This window comes from Pinus tabuliformis, chromosome Q (assembly GCF_031772625.1).
Source record: "Pinus tabuliformis cultivar Carrire ecotype Pingquan chromosome Q, CPIR1, whole genome shotgun sequence".
NCBI classification, from domain to species: domain Eukaryota; kingdom Viridiplantae; phylum Streptophyta; class Pinopsida; order Pinales; family Pinaceae; genus Pinus; species Pinus tabuliformis.
In genome coordinates, this window is record NC_142296.1 from 1,302,464,956 (window position 1) to 1,302,479,996 (window position 15,041).

At 35.0% G+C, this 15,041-nt stretch overlaps 1 protein-coding gene across 1 annotated transcript; it reads left to right on the plus strand.

Annotated features, from left to right (window-relative positions):
- Positions 1–2,826: 2,826 nt before the first annotated feature.
- On the plus strand, positions 2,827–3,580 carry LOC149224608 (uncharacterized). The gene is made up of 3 exons (XM_089383580.1): positions 2,827–3,009; positions 3,194–3,292; positions 3,425–3,580. The coding sequence occupies exons 1-3, from the start codon at positions 2,839–2,841 to the stop codon at positions 3,578–3,580; spliced, it is 426 nt and encodes a 141-aa protein (XP_089239706.1). The 5' UTR covers positions 2,827–2,838.
- The last annotated feature ends 11,461 nt before the right edge of the window (positions 3,581–15,041 follow it).

Genomic DNA, 15,041 nt, shown 5'->3' on the forward strand with positions numbered 1-15,041 from the left:
AGAATTCTAGTCAAAGAAGATGTGACATGAATGCGGAATCTAATCTAAGAAGGCTAACTGTTGATGGTGAAACAATAATAAGGGCACAACCTACACGGGGAGGAGAATAACCTCTGATATTAACCACCCAAGGTAATCCACGTTAACAAAATGCTTGTTATTTGATTCAGGGACAAGCTACATATTGTTGGAATTTAGAAGCACCTCAAGCGGCTCAAAAATGCTTATAGTCTTACAGTACCGGCAAAACATCAATGAAATAGGAACATTTCTCAGCCAATCGTAATACTGATCCTACACATTAAGAGATGTGGTTCAATCGAGGCATTTGCCATGTATTTCACTCACTTAATTTACCCTTTGCAGACCCTTCTAAAAGGCTGACTGGACTCCATATGGCTTTGTAATAATAAGTATCCTGTGAACAATGCACAATTTTTTTTTCTTTAATATGCTATATTCGGGTGTACTCACTGTGCTTGTGCATTTCTCCACATTTTAGGGATGTTGAATAGCAGGCATTGCATATAGTGAACACGCTATTCAAACACCATGTATAGCTATTGAATATGAAAGTTCACAAATTCCTTCAGTCCAGGCATATAGAAGGACTATCTGGGGCCAAGCTCATGTTTGTAATAAGAGCTATCTGGCTCCTCCCTCTTGTCAGAAACATGACCCTGAAAACAGCGGCCAGACCATAACAACAATCAGATTCCATCAGTCACATAACAGTGGCCCGATTGCGGACTATCATGGGCAGTTTCTATTTATTTGCAGCCTGACCAACCCACCTAAATGCAGCGATCTGGAAAAGAGGAGTAATTCAATTCCCATTTTCTTTTTGTACAAAGTTAAAAAGAGGGAAATGGAGTATGATGTGAAAGGGGAAAGAATGTGGGCAGTTTCAATATAATTTTAGCCTTACTAACCCATGTAATTTCATGACCTGAGAGGAAGGGCTTTGAATTACCTCACCTCCTACCTATCCTTAGGTGTGCACAATCAAAATTTGCTCTAAAATTGTGTGCTCACACCATGTTTTGTCTACTGGTATTGTTAGTATGTCAGTTTCTTATGCACCACACATGCAGAATTCAGAGTAGAATGACATATGTTGAAGAGAAATAGGGAGGAGCCTCAGCCCAATAAATAGATAGATCATGAGAACTTGCCCCTACTACGGACTGTGTTCTCCTTGGAAACCAGCAGATGTTCATGTGGGAGACGTGTTCACCACAGAGGAATTTAGGGGTGAGTGCTTAACAATAGGGCTGACACAGCAGGTGTTACAGTCCCTGCCTTCCAAATTTCAGAGGTAAACTCTGTATGTTGACACTTTACCATATTCACTTTAGGGAGGCTGGCATCATATACCTATTTTGAACGCAATCATGAACTCCATAGGTAGCAGTGATACGCCAATGGTGTTGCACATGGCTTACCCAACAAGGGATAATATTGGCATTTGCATGGGATCAGTTGACCTAGCAATAAATTTAGGTATAATTCGGTAGCAATGATGAGTTAAACGTTAATTATGTACATGCCAGTAATGCAGTGGAGTTGATCCTAGCTAGGGAACCATCATCATTATACCTGTTCTAGCTATGTGTTTATGTATGTATAAAGCTGGTTGGGTGAAGCTACATATTTTTTTCTTGAAAGAAGAGAAGAGTACTTGATGCAAAATTGTCTACTCGATAATTCTCATTAAAAGTGCCATGAAACTAAACATTAACAAATTAACAGCTAATATGCTCATGACAGACCAGTGGAGATATGTGGCAATTTAATTTTTAAGCACCAGAAAGTCCCTTGGAAAATTACATGTGCATAGCTTCCTCCCTATCACGACTTGTGCCTCTCCTAATAACAATCAATTATAACAAAATATGATACAAGAAGTGAAACAAGAGATTGGTATAAATTATGGTAAGAAATAACTTCCTTACAATGATAAGAAAGAGTAGGTGAGATATAAGATATACATGAAGCGAAATAGTAAGATATAAATTCCTTATAATGATAAAAAAAAATGCACATCATTGGAACAATGGAACAACAGAGAGAAGAAAGAGCAGAAGACTGTTCTATGATTTAGCAATGGGCAATGACAATTTTTATCACTACTAATAAAAAACAATAAACAGACGCGACAAAAATCCCTCACAAGGAGAAGAAAGAGTACATTATGTAATGTGCATAACTTCGTCTTAGCCTCTACATGTATGCATACATGTTTCCTCCTTTTAACATTTATAAACTGGAATTTACCAATAAAGTAAACCATGGAATATTTTCCAGCTAGCCAGTTATGAAAAGGAGTCAGATCCAATTCTACTCTGTATTTTATCCATAGAAGTGGAGTTCTGGCTATCTCATCTCTATTTGAGGACAGTTTTCAACTATGGGTTGTAACATGGTTTTTTTAACTTTATTCTACCTCGTTGATTGTTACAGGTACCCAAAGTCATGTATGAAGACCTCGGAGGACAGCCTGGCATGCAAAGACCACCATCGAACACAGCACCAAATCCATTCAATAATGCATTTGATGTAATGTGCATAACTTCCTCTTAGCCTCTACATGTATGCATACATGTTTCCTCATTTTAACATTTATAAACTGAAATTTACCAATAAAGTAAACCATGGAATTTTTTCCAGCTAGGTAGTTATCAAAAGGAGTCAGATCCAATTCTACTCTGTATTTTCTCCATAGAAGTGGAGTTCTGGCTATCTCATCTCTATTTGAGGACAGTTTTCAACTATGGGTTGTAACGTGGTTTTTCTGACTTTATTCTACCTGGTTGATTGTTACAGGTACCCAAAGTCATGTATGAAGACCTCGGAGGACAGCCTGGCATGCAGAGACCACCATCGAACACAACACCAAATCCATTCAATAATGCATTTTATGGGGCTGCTTCAGGATTTATTCGAGATGGATTAGGTGCATATGGGGAAAGAATTTTTGGAAGTGGCACAGAAAATGTGCAAAGCATTGTATGAGTTGCACTTTTATCCTGGTTGAATCACTTTGAAATTTCTAATAGGTCTCCATTTAAAATGAGAGATGAGTCAATTGATTCCATGGATAGGGTTTACAACAAGAATAGTTTCCTTTTTTAATTTCTTATGATTGACAAAGTTTCTCTTAATAAGCTGAGGTGATGATTTTTATGAGCAGGTCAGCAAATATTTTTCTCATCCACAATATTATTTTCAAGTGAACAACCGATATGTGAAGAACAAGCTGAAAGTAATCCTGTTTCCCTTTTTGCACAGGGTAAGTCACAAAGTATCTGACTCCACTGAAAATTCATCTCCCCATAGTGGTAGTATTTTCATTTTGCTTGAGAATGTTTGTAATCATACATAAGTTTAATTTTTTTTGTATGTTTTCACTGTGTTTTTTTAGGGTCATTGGACAAGGATAGCTGAGCAGATTCCAGGCGGTCTCACACACAAGCCACCTATCTATGATATAAATGCTCCAGACTTATATATTCCCTTTATGGCATTTGGAACTTATTTAGTCCTCTGTGGCTTCACAATATGTCTGCTTGGGAAGTAAGTATTCTTCCCTGGCTGCATAATTCTTAGACATCAAAGTAACTTGTGATTTTTTGTGGCATTGTCAAAGAAGTGATTTACAGGGAATATAAGGTTCTGGTCAATGTCTCAGACTTCCTACATTGACAAATAGGCAACAATGGTAGTATCGTGCACATGTCCCAATATCAGTGAACAACTGTTTAAAATCATCCAGTGTGCCAGGCAAGGCATTGTCTACATACTGCACAGTAATACATAATTTCATTTATATTTATTTTTATTTTATTTCCTTTTTCTGGGCTTCTTGTTATTCAAGATCCTTGTATACAACCCGCGCAGAGCGGGCCAATTTACAGCGAAACATTTCCGGTGGGTCTTGAACTTTGGCCAAGTCTAATACAGGCAGGCACAGGCACATATCTACTACATGTTTGTGTGTACTGAAATCGAATCAAATACAGGTGTATTTACCACTCATTACTGTCCATGTTTGTGTGTACTGAAATCGAATCAAAGACAGGCGTCTTCAGCACTAATTACAATCCATGGAAACACCGTTTTCAAGAGTTCGTACACAATCATAACAATTCTTGAGTAAGGAGCACACACAACCAATCTCAATCACACGTTTACACAGATTTTCTGCCCATCAAACAGTTCTTCATTAAAATAACTTCAGAACCTACATGGGCTCCCTTCCTGGGCATCTATTAAAGAGGACTGAGAGAGCTTCAAAATTAAAGAGGACTGAGACAGACGATGACCTGATCTGGAAGAAATGATGTCCTGCAGATGTTCTCTTCCGGTTCGATTTCCAGCTCCGTTACCCGCTCGTGAACAGTGGTATACTCTATGAGATTGATCGAAGACGGCCGGTAGTTTGATCCAAGAAGGCTCCCGCTCATGGAAGCACGGAAACCGCAGAACAGTTGATCGTGCATCAGAACAGCTGTGCACCGCAAAACAGGGACCACAAAAGAATGCGCCATTACTACCCTACTCTGGAGTGCCGGGCTTTGTGTGAGGGTTACCTACATTCTCGCTCAGGGCCCCACTGTCAACCTGGTTTGCTTTTACTTAGGCGCCGCTTACTAGATTTATGGCGGGCGAATGGAAAGGGCGGCTGGTGGCAGAAAACATAACTTAGCATGACTCGCAAACGTGAAGAAGTTCACCGCAACAAGAGGGCTCGGCATGAATGGGGCCAGCGGTGGGTCTCTCGACGGAACGGAACGGGATGCGACGGGAAAGGGTATGCTGTTTCCTTATCGTCCGCAACTTAACGCCAATCGCCAGTAGTGCAGATGACAGGTGGTAGAGACACGACAGCGATGGCATAACTCTCCACGTGTCAGCACGGGAGACAAAGGGACGACGAAAGTCTGTTCCAAAGGGAAGGCCTATCGGCCTAATAAAAAAAATAAACTAACCTACCACTATCTCTCTTTACTCATACATGAATGAAAGTTAAACAAAAAAAACCAAAAGTATCATAAAAAACAAATGCCATGCCTTTTAGCCATCGCATATCGCAAAAACGTTGGGTCGGGGTTTTTAGATATGCATGTTATAAAAAATTGCGATGTCTCCGATGTTGTGATTATAGGATGTAAATTTTATTTTATTTTTTTTTATTATATATATATATATATATATATATATATATATATATATATATATATATATATATTTAATATTAAGTTTTAATTTTAATTAAATTAATTATATTTTATTATAATAATTAATTTAATTAATCTTAAAATTTAAAATTAAATATCAGTTTTTTTATTTTGGTTTTATTTTAGTGATGCTTAATTTAGTTATGAAATTTTGTGAACTACAGCCACTTCGAAAATAAATAAAAAGAATAAAAATAACATTTTTAACCCAGATTAGATAAATGATGGGACTTCAAAGGAGTACCATTTTCAAACCAGTTGACCAAATAAGGCGAAACAAGCGTCAATGGGAAGCTTATAAAAAATTGATTCTAACAAAGCAATCAAAACAAGAATCCAAAGAAAATGAAAAATTAACAAAAGCATAGGATAATCGATTAACTAAAAATCCTAAAAAGGTGCTTAGCTAAATTTTTTTAGAGAAAGGGTCCCCATTATTTGAAGTGAACAAGTCAAAAATGGGGGGGTTGTGTTTGACCACAATAGGAGGAAAACCAAGAATTTCTTCTGGAAATACATCTTGAAATAGTTTCAAGATTGGGTGCTCAAACGAACTATTGTTGTTGTCATTTCTCATCCTATTGTTGATTTGGACCATGAATAGTTTGCATCCCTTACAACAACTCCTCTTGGCCTGCATCACAATTATTAGCCTTACTAATATGGGATTGAATTTTCCCTTTAACACTTTTCGTTCCTCGGTATCATCAAGGCATTCTATCACTTTTTCATAACAATCCACTTTGGTGCGATGCAAGAACAACCAATCCATTCCCAATAATGCATCATACACACCCAGTGGAATTACATTCATATTGGAAGTTATTAGTGTGCCACTAAGCTCTAAGTGGAACACTTTTACCCAATGCTACACTTTCCTTTTCGTTCATGTGACCAACTGGACCAACCATGATTCCTCGTGTGCTTCTTTGGCTAATCAACATTTTTCAACAATTGTTGGGCTAATGTAACTATAATTTGACCTTGGGTCAACTAATATAGAGACAATTTGATCATAAATCATACCTTCCATCTTGATTATGGATGCATAGCGATCAACTTGTTTATTATCCAACGTTGCGTAGATTCTGGGCACACTTTGGGCCATCTCCTAAACTATCTCGACCTCCTAAACATTATGCAGTTTCAATCCATCGTTTTTATGTTGTGGGCAATCCCTCCTCAGGTGATTCTCCTCACAAATCTAGCATTTATATGGTCCTCCACCATAAATATTGGCCTCTTCAATATGGCTAGTTCAACCTTTATTAATAGAGTTAAATTTTCATTGGGGCAGACCTTAGTTGGTTGGAGTCATGCTTTCCCTTCTATTTGTATCTTGCGGCCTCCACTCCTTCTTATGCCCCTTTTTTTGTATTTAAGACCACCTCTCACCTTCTAATCACTCTTGAACTATGGCCTATGCCTAGATTGCTTGTAACAATTTTTTAGCTTTCTAATTACATCCTCTAGGGTCCTTGGCTCATCAAATTCGATTCTGTCTTTGAATGATTGTGGTAGCCCAATCATAAAAATTTGAACTTTTGCCTTTTCCTACTTGAGGTAAGGCACATACCGTAGCAACTCAAGGAATTTAGTAATATACTCTTCTTCAGACATTTTCCTCATTTTGAGATCATAGAACTCCTTGGCTTTGTTGTCAAAATACCTTTCAGACATGTATTTGTCTCTAAAGTATTCCTCAAATTCTTTCCATGACAACTCCTTTTTTTTTTTTATGCCTTTCACATTCTTTAAATCTTCCCACCATATGTTATCCTTTCCTTTCGGGCTGAAGATAGTTGTTTGTCAACTTAAATGTCTTAAATTGATTACATAAATTATCGATCGGAGTTGGTAAACTTGTGAAGTGCAAGTGCACAATATATGCTAGAAGCCTTTTTATTAAGTTGGATTTATTAATTGATTGAGTTATTGGAAATGTGTTTTTAAGTTTTGTATTCCTATTTAAAAATGAAATTAACATTGCTATCTAGTGAAAATAAAATGATTGTGAATTTAAAGCAATATTTTTTACTTGAAAAATGAAACCATAAAGAACTCACACTTGCAGAATGAAAACTATATTAACTAACACTTGCAAAAATAAAACTAAATTAACTCTCACTTGTTGAATGGAAACTAAATTAACTCACACTTGCTTCAAAATTGAAAGTTCAAGAAAGTAACTGCAATCAAACCACTCTTCTTCTGAAATTAAACTAAGAATACTTTTGAATAAAAATGCTTTGAACATATGGCTAAAAGAAATCTATATACCCAAATCTATAAAGAGAAACATCTTATGTTATGAAGTTGAAATGATTTTTAATGAAATTTCAAAGAAATCACAAGGAAATAACTGGTACTTTGATGAATCAAATCATCTGCAGAAACTATAAAAGGGAGTTGTAAAGCTACCATAAGAAGATCAAAACTATAAATGGCTAGCATTAATATTTCTATTCGATGATTCAAAAACAAATAATAGAGAACTTTGCTACTTCTTTTCTAATAAAAAAATTACCACTTCTGCTATCTAATCTAAGATCAAACTAAGATAAGAAAACAAAAATCTATGAATTATGAAATGAACATACGTGAAAATCCTACAACAAATAATAACAAAAAGGGAAACCTACAAGTTAAAAACCCTCACTGTTTGCAGGGGCCCTCCAAAAACAGGCGGTCTCAAGCTTCAACAAACAGTTAACTGCGCATCAAGTCTTTAAGGTACTTCTTCATTAAAAAGGAATGAAAAATAGATTTTTTAAAAATGTCACAGTCACCTCAAAATTACACACCCCTCTCCGTTTCAATGGATTGATTATATAGTGATTACAATGTAACTTCATGGAGATTCATATGGCTAAATATCAGAATTGAATGGACACCTAGTCTCCATGAATTTGATGAAGCACAGTCTATTCCAACCTCTGTTTGCTTGACTGGGTGTTTATTGACACATGGGTGCAATGTTTGCTCATGCAACCTACAAAATAGGGCTCCAAAGACCCTGAAATATCTCCCAAATGGTAACTAATTCAGGAAAAATGTTTGTACATAACTTAATTGAGCCCGTTCTGAACAAAACCCATGGTTTTTGGTTTTTGTTTTGTTTTTTGTTTTTTGGTTTTGTTTTGGTTTTTTGTTTTTGTTTTTTTGTTTTGTTTTTGTTTTTGTTTTGTTTTCGTTTTTGTTTTTTTGTTTTGTTTTGTTTTTGTTTTGTTTTGTTTTTTGTTTTGTTTTGTTTTTTGTTTTGTTTTGTTTTGTTTTGTTTTGTTTTGTTTTGTTTTGTTTTGTTTTGTTTTGTTTTTTGTTTTTGTTTTGTTTTTTTAATCGAGATTCGCTTTCATGTTCTAAAAAAATGCGTTTGAAGTTGACTAGTCAAAACTGTTGCGATTTTCCCTTGATCTTTGCCTGGAGGTCTACACGTGCGAGATGGGTGGAATTTGACCAATACAAATCCATATTGGAGTTTCTAAAAACCAAGTCCAAGTGTTGGATTTCATTCTAGAGTGGTGCTACTGCCTCAACCATGGAGGTAGCTACGGAAACTTGACAAATTTGCAGCAACTTGAACTTGCTAAATTGTCATTAGTAAAACCATGCGATTTTTTTTTTAATCTACTAAAATAAAGGAAAACGATGTTAATTAACCACTTAGATATAAAGAGACACATTTTGAAGAATTATGGTAAAAATGGTGGAAAGTGAGTGAAATGGTGCAATGGATAGTTGGAAATAATGGCTTAATGAATGACAAAGTCAAGTGAAAATGATGACAAATCAGTGACCCAACATCTTCCCCACACTGAGATCTTTGCATGTCTGCATGCAAATTGAGTCCCAAAAATGAACTCATATACCTCTTTTCTTTATCCACACAATGTTTTCCTATTTCGTTCTTGGAGAGTGTTGCTTTAAAAGATGTTGGTTAATCTTATCAATGAATTTCTTCTTATATCACCTGTCCTTTCTCCTTGCTAACATTATGAGAGAATGAAACCTTGATAATTGCTTGATTGCTTCCATAAAATAAAGTTTTTTTTTTTTTTTTTTTACACTTTACTGAAGTCCACACCAAGCCTCATTTCCATGGAATAAATCTAATTTCCAGCACTCCCTTCTCTGATGCATAAATCTGAAAGTTGAATGTTTCAATGGAAAAGGAAACATCAAAGAAAATAAAATATGAATGCACACCATGTAAATACAACTCCCATTAGTAGTTTCTCCCAAAATATACTATTTTTGTATTTTCCTTCTATTGTATTCATCTTAAAATCCACGTCACCCACTTGTGCTACAATTAGACCATAAAGTGTCGAAGAAATGGAGTTGAACCAATAAAACCATCTCCACCATACAAGATTTTTCAACTAAGGGACACTGAACCCATAGAAGAGATTCCAAGAGGAATAAAAGGTTGATGAAATGATTGAATCATTGTGGTAACTTGGAGTAATAACCACTGACATCATCCCAAAGTAAGTGAAGTAGAGGAAAGTGAAAAATATGAAGAAGAGGAACCATAAAATTTTGGCAAATATCCACTCAAGAGAAATCATGGAGCAGGTTGAAACTGATTTGCATTAGTAAAAATGAGTAACAACTTACCACATCCAAGGCTTAACTCAATTCTTTGCAATGTGAAGCATGTTCATTACCATACTTTTGGAGGTGTGCCTCAAATCATTCTTTATGCATGTTGAAATAAGGTATCAATGCCCTCTACATGAGCCTTGATGAATATGTGTTGAATATGTAAAGAAAATAAAGCATTTTGTGTTGTTGTTAAACTCCTGTTGCATTTGCTTTATGATATGAAAAGAACCTACTGCGAATTTTTTTTACCTTGTGCTCAACTCTTGTTCTTGTTTGCTGCATATATTCTTGCAAGGTAGCATCCTTGTGATATCATACTCATAGAAGAGAAAACAAATGTGCAACAATTGATACAAATGTGCAAACCACAAAATCATTATCTTTGATCTTTAGGATTGAACTCACTTTTGTTTTTATCTCTCTCTAGGATACTTCATTTTACTGACATATTGTTGTGCAGACTCCAAAGCACTTTGAGGATCCCTTTTTGTTGTTAAAATATTTGTGAGTTGAAATTATTGTACATGCCTTAACTAATTCCATCTTTTTCCTAGTGGAGGAATGAAAACAAAGCAACTTTCATTTACCTTTGTTGTCTTCAACATATAATCTGGGAAGGTAGGATCAGAGTGTCATAATGATAGGCATTGAGATATATTGCATAAGATATGTCACAAAAGTGATGGCCACTAACCATTGCCTTCATTCTTTCACAAGCACATATCATCAATTAGCTTTTGCTCCAAACCCTTCAAATTCTGATTTGAACCTAGCTCTTAAGCACATCATATTCAAATTTCCAAAAGCTAGTAGATTGATATTAGATTTCAAACTCAGGGACTGCAAGACATTCATGATGACTTCTACTATGGATCACTGCCATGCCAAGCTTTCATACTCATGATATTTGCATCATGACTTTTGAATATATTGCACACTGTTTTTTTTATGACAAAGCTTGTGGATGGAGCATGAATTTGGTATGAGGGATAGATCAATGATGAAAATATGGTTGAGTGGTTAAGTCAATGATGAAAAAGTTTTTTTTTTTTTTGAGGGCTAGGTCAATGATGGAGAAGATGGATTGCATGAATGATAATTGAAGTGGTTATTTATCATATTTTCCTAAATCTTTAATAAACTAAAAAAAACTTATGCAAGTTTTTACCTCAAGTTTACCTTTTGAAGAACTTGAAATATTGAAGTAGGAGTTGGAATAAAACCATTCTTCCGACAAGATTCTTGAATCTCGGGCTTTGGAAAAATCCAAAAATGACTTTTCATGCCATCCAATATTGCACAAAAACATATGCCACGAACTCATTTTAAGACCGAATTGAGTGCTTCAAAAGAGAAATGGTGTATTTTTACCTTTTTTAACGCCTCATGCCTTTAGAATCCCATTTTGATGAAGAGACAGTGTTGTGCAAAAATACCGAAATTTGGCCTAATCTGTCCACAATGGTGAAAAATGAAAATCCGCCTTAAAAACTCGCTGAAAAGTCCTGGAAAATTGCACTTTTTTAGAATTTTGTCTGCCTCTTACTCAATTTACCATATTCTGAGAAAACCCAGAAGCTCAGAATCTTTTATTTCTAATATCTTGCAACATTTGTACCAAAACTACCTCTGGAACAAGCTGCTACAACAAAAACAGGTTTTTACAGCAATAGCTACAGAAACTGCAATTTTCTGTAGTTGTTGCAGAAAATATCAATTTTTGTAGAAATTTGTTTTCTTCGAGTTTGAATTGTTGATTTGGATTGTGTACTGCATGTTGAAGTTGAAACCATGAAACATAATGCATATTGACTAAAATAGCCCCAATTTTATTGTTTTGCTTGAAAATGAAATGAATGAAAAAGTGTTGTAGTAGTGTCTTCATGTTGCTATTGAAAAACAAGATGAACATGCTGCTACAAGAAACTAATAAAATGTACTATTGCAAGTTGTTGTTGATTCCATAAAACCATTAGTCTTCATCAAAGCCAAAATTCATGGTACAATTCTCACCATGCCAATGAATGTGCCAAAGTCGAGCATGGAAAGACATCATTGGATTCCCGATCATTAATGAAAATCGTTAACCAATTGGAGACAACTCACCGATAATGTAAATGAGTGTCAAGGTACCTAAGTGCATCTTGACAGAGACGAATGAATGTGTTGAAGTCAAGTCACTTGCAAGATCTGCAAATCAAGAGACGTTATTGTATTCCATTGTTGTCAACGAGGAGGCTTGTCATGGATGTATGCAAGTTCTAAGGCACTCCAAATAATCTCTGATCTTGATCCCAGATAAGGTGTTAAGGTTGATGGGACAAGATCTGTTGGAAGGTGGGAATCCCACATCAGCCAACTCAAGCATAGAACCAAAAATGATTTGAAGAACCATAATAAAAGATTGAAACCATCATAAAATTGCAGAACTTATTGTGAACTTTGCTCGCCATTTCCCTAGTTTTCAAGCAAAGCTCGTGTCCAATTGTGCCAGCAAGTTGGTTTTCACAATAGGACTTATTTTTCTCTTTACTTTTTTATTTTTATTTTTAATTTTTATATGTCCTACTCTACTTGAAAAAGAAATCTCATTCAAGTATATGAATACTTCCAATGGAACCATTTGTGTAACAAGATGATAGATAAATTCATATGCAGGTTTGAAATATACTCCTTGATATGTACCAATATATGAGAGACTAACTGCCTTGATTGAGATGATGCTAAAAGATACTGAAGAATGGAGTATTCGAATCCAATGACTGTCTTGAACAAAGATTCAATGTAATCTTGTATTTCTTGGCTTCCTGCTATCATACCATGCAAGTCTTCAGAGATGTGATCTCCATTCATAGAATATGGTGATAGGCATGCAAGAAAATTTTCAATCTCAGGTTCCAACAACTTCTCTCTATCGACAAGCATCCATGATTATTGGACCTTATCTGAATCTTCTTCTTCTGGTTGTTTTTCTTCAATGGGAGCTAGAGAATCATTTTGAAATACCCCAAAATTGTAAGTGGATTTAGGTGTTTTATTGTTGGGGATTCGAAATGGTTGTGCAGGTAGTAGGGTGGGAATGGATCTTTGGGATGTTTGTGTGGGTGGTAACGAGAAAGTTTGAATTGAGGGCGATTGATGGTGAAATTGATGTTGTGGTGGAGGTGAATGGTATGGATAACATTGATATTGGTATTGAGAATAGTGAGGGAAAGATTGAGGATATGGTAGATTTCCTCTATAAGGCTCTTGCCAACCTTGTTTCCAAGGTTGGTTTTGAGGTTGGGATTGAGATGTCCAAGGTAAGGTTGTTTTCCAATTACTTTGAGATTGTTGTGCATAACCCTAAAATTGAGAATTAAGATCTTGCATCATACTAGGTTGATGAGGCTTCCATGGTCTTCTTGGAGCTACATAACAGGATTGTTCCAGTGTTTGATTTTCTCCCTGGTAAATTGCCTTTAACCCTGGTAATGATGGACAATATTTAGTAATGTGTGATCATGCACAAATTTCACAAATTTTGATGTTATCAAGTGGACATTCATGCAAAGCATGTTTCTCTCTACATTTAGGGAAAAATATAAATGAAGTAGCATTCTCAAATTTTTGTTGGTTTTGGATTCTTAGCATATCAAATTTTTCATTTAAATTACCAATAATATCTAGCAAATTGTTAAGTTCTGTTTGACTTACCAATCCCGATGTCGATTTACTTACTCTCGTCGTAATTGGATCCTGAGGGGATCTTCCATAATTTGCTTTTCCCCTTGATATGTTTTTGCATAGTTCACAAATCTCTTGAAATGACAATTGATAGTCATCTCCTTTTCTCACCAGGTTAAGAAGATCAATCCATTAATCCTTTATAGAATTCAGTAGGAGAGTTTTTAATGTGTCTGATTTTAAATTATGCAACTTAGATCTTTTGATATTATAAGTAAATCTCTCCATTAAATCTTATAGGATTTTATCCTCTTTTTGGTTCATCTTAAAGACTTCGTTTCTAAGGTCATGGTGTATGCAATAATCTTTATATTTTTCCTAAAATATTCTTTTCATATCGTCCCATGTCCTTATAGAATTTGTTCCTCAAGTCATGAACCATCTAAGAGATTTATCCTTCAATGTTGACGTAAACAATTTTCAGTTTTTGAATGTGTAATGAGTAGCCATAAGATTTAAAAATTATTTCAAATTCAAAAATAAAGGTTTCTGGGTCTTCTGATCTCATACCTTTGAAGTTAGGAAGTACAGATGGAAGGATGTTCTTTATATGAACATTGATATCAGTTTCTTGAATGGGAAAATCAAAAGGATCTTTCTCATTATCATCATCTTCAGTGATTTCTTCTACCTCCTTTGTCACCTCTTCTTCTACCTGCAAAACTAGGAATTCATGATGTGGATGTGCGGCTCTTACTGCACCATGTGATATAGTGGGGGTGGTAGGTGATTGAAGTTATTTATTTATTTATTTAAAAAAGAAAAAGGCTCCTATTTCCACCTCCCTAACAATGGCGCCAAAATGTTTGTCAACTTAATTTTCTTAAATTGATTACATAAATTATCGATCGGAGTTGGTAAACTTGTGAAGTACAAGTGCACAATATATGCTAGAAGCCTTTTTATTAAGTTGGATTTATTAATTGATTGAGTTATCGGAAATGTGTCTTTAAGTTTTGTATTCCTATTTCAAAATGAGATTAATATTGATATCTAGTGAAATAAAATGATTTTGAATTTAAAACAAGATTTCTTACTTGAAAAATGAAACCATAAAGAACTCACACTTGCAAAAATAAACTCATACTTGCTTCAAAATTGAAAGTTCAAGAAAGTAGCTGCAATCAAACCACTCTTCTTCTGAAATTAAACTAACAATACTTTTGAATAAAAATGCTCTGAACATAAAGCTAAAAGAAATCTATATATCCCAATCTATAGAGAGAAACATCTTATGCTATGAAGTGAAATGTTTTTTAATGAAATTCCAAAGAAATCACAAGGAAATCATTGGTATTTTGATGATTCAAATCAGTTGCAGAAACTATAAAGGGAGTTGTAAAGCTACCATAAGATGATAAAAACTATAAATGGCTAGGATTAATATTTCTATTTGATGATTCAAAAACAACTAATAGAGTACTTTGCTACTACTTTTCTAATTAAAAAAATACCACTGCTACTATC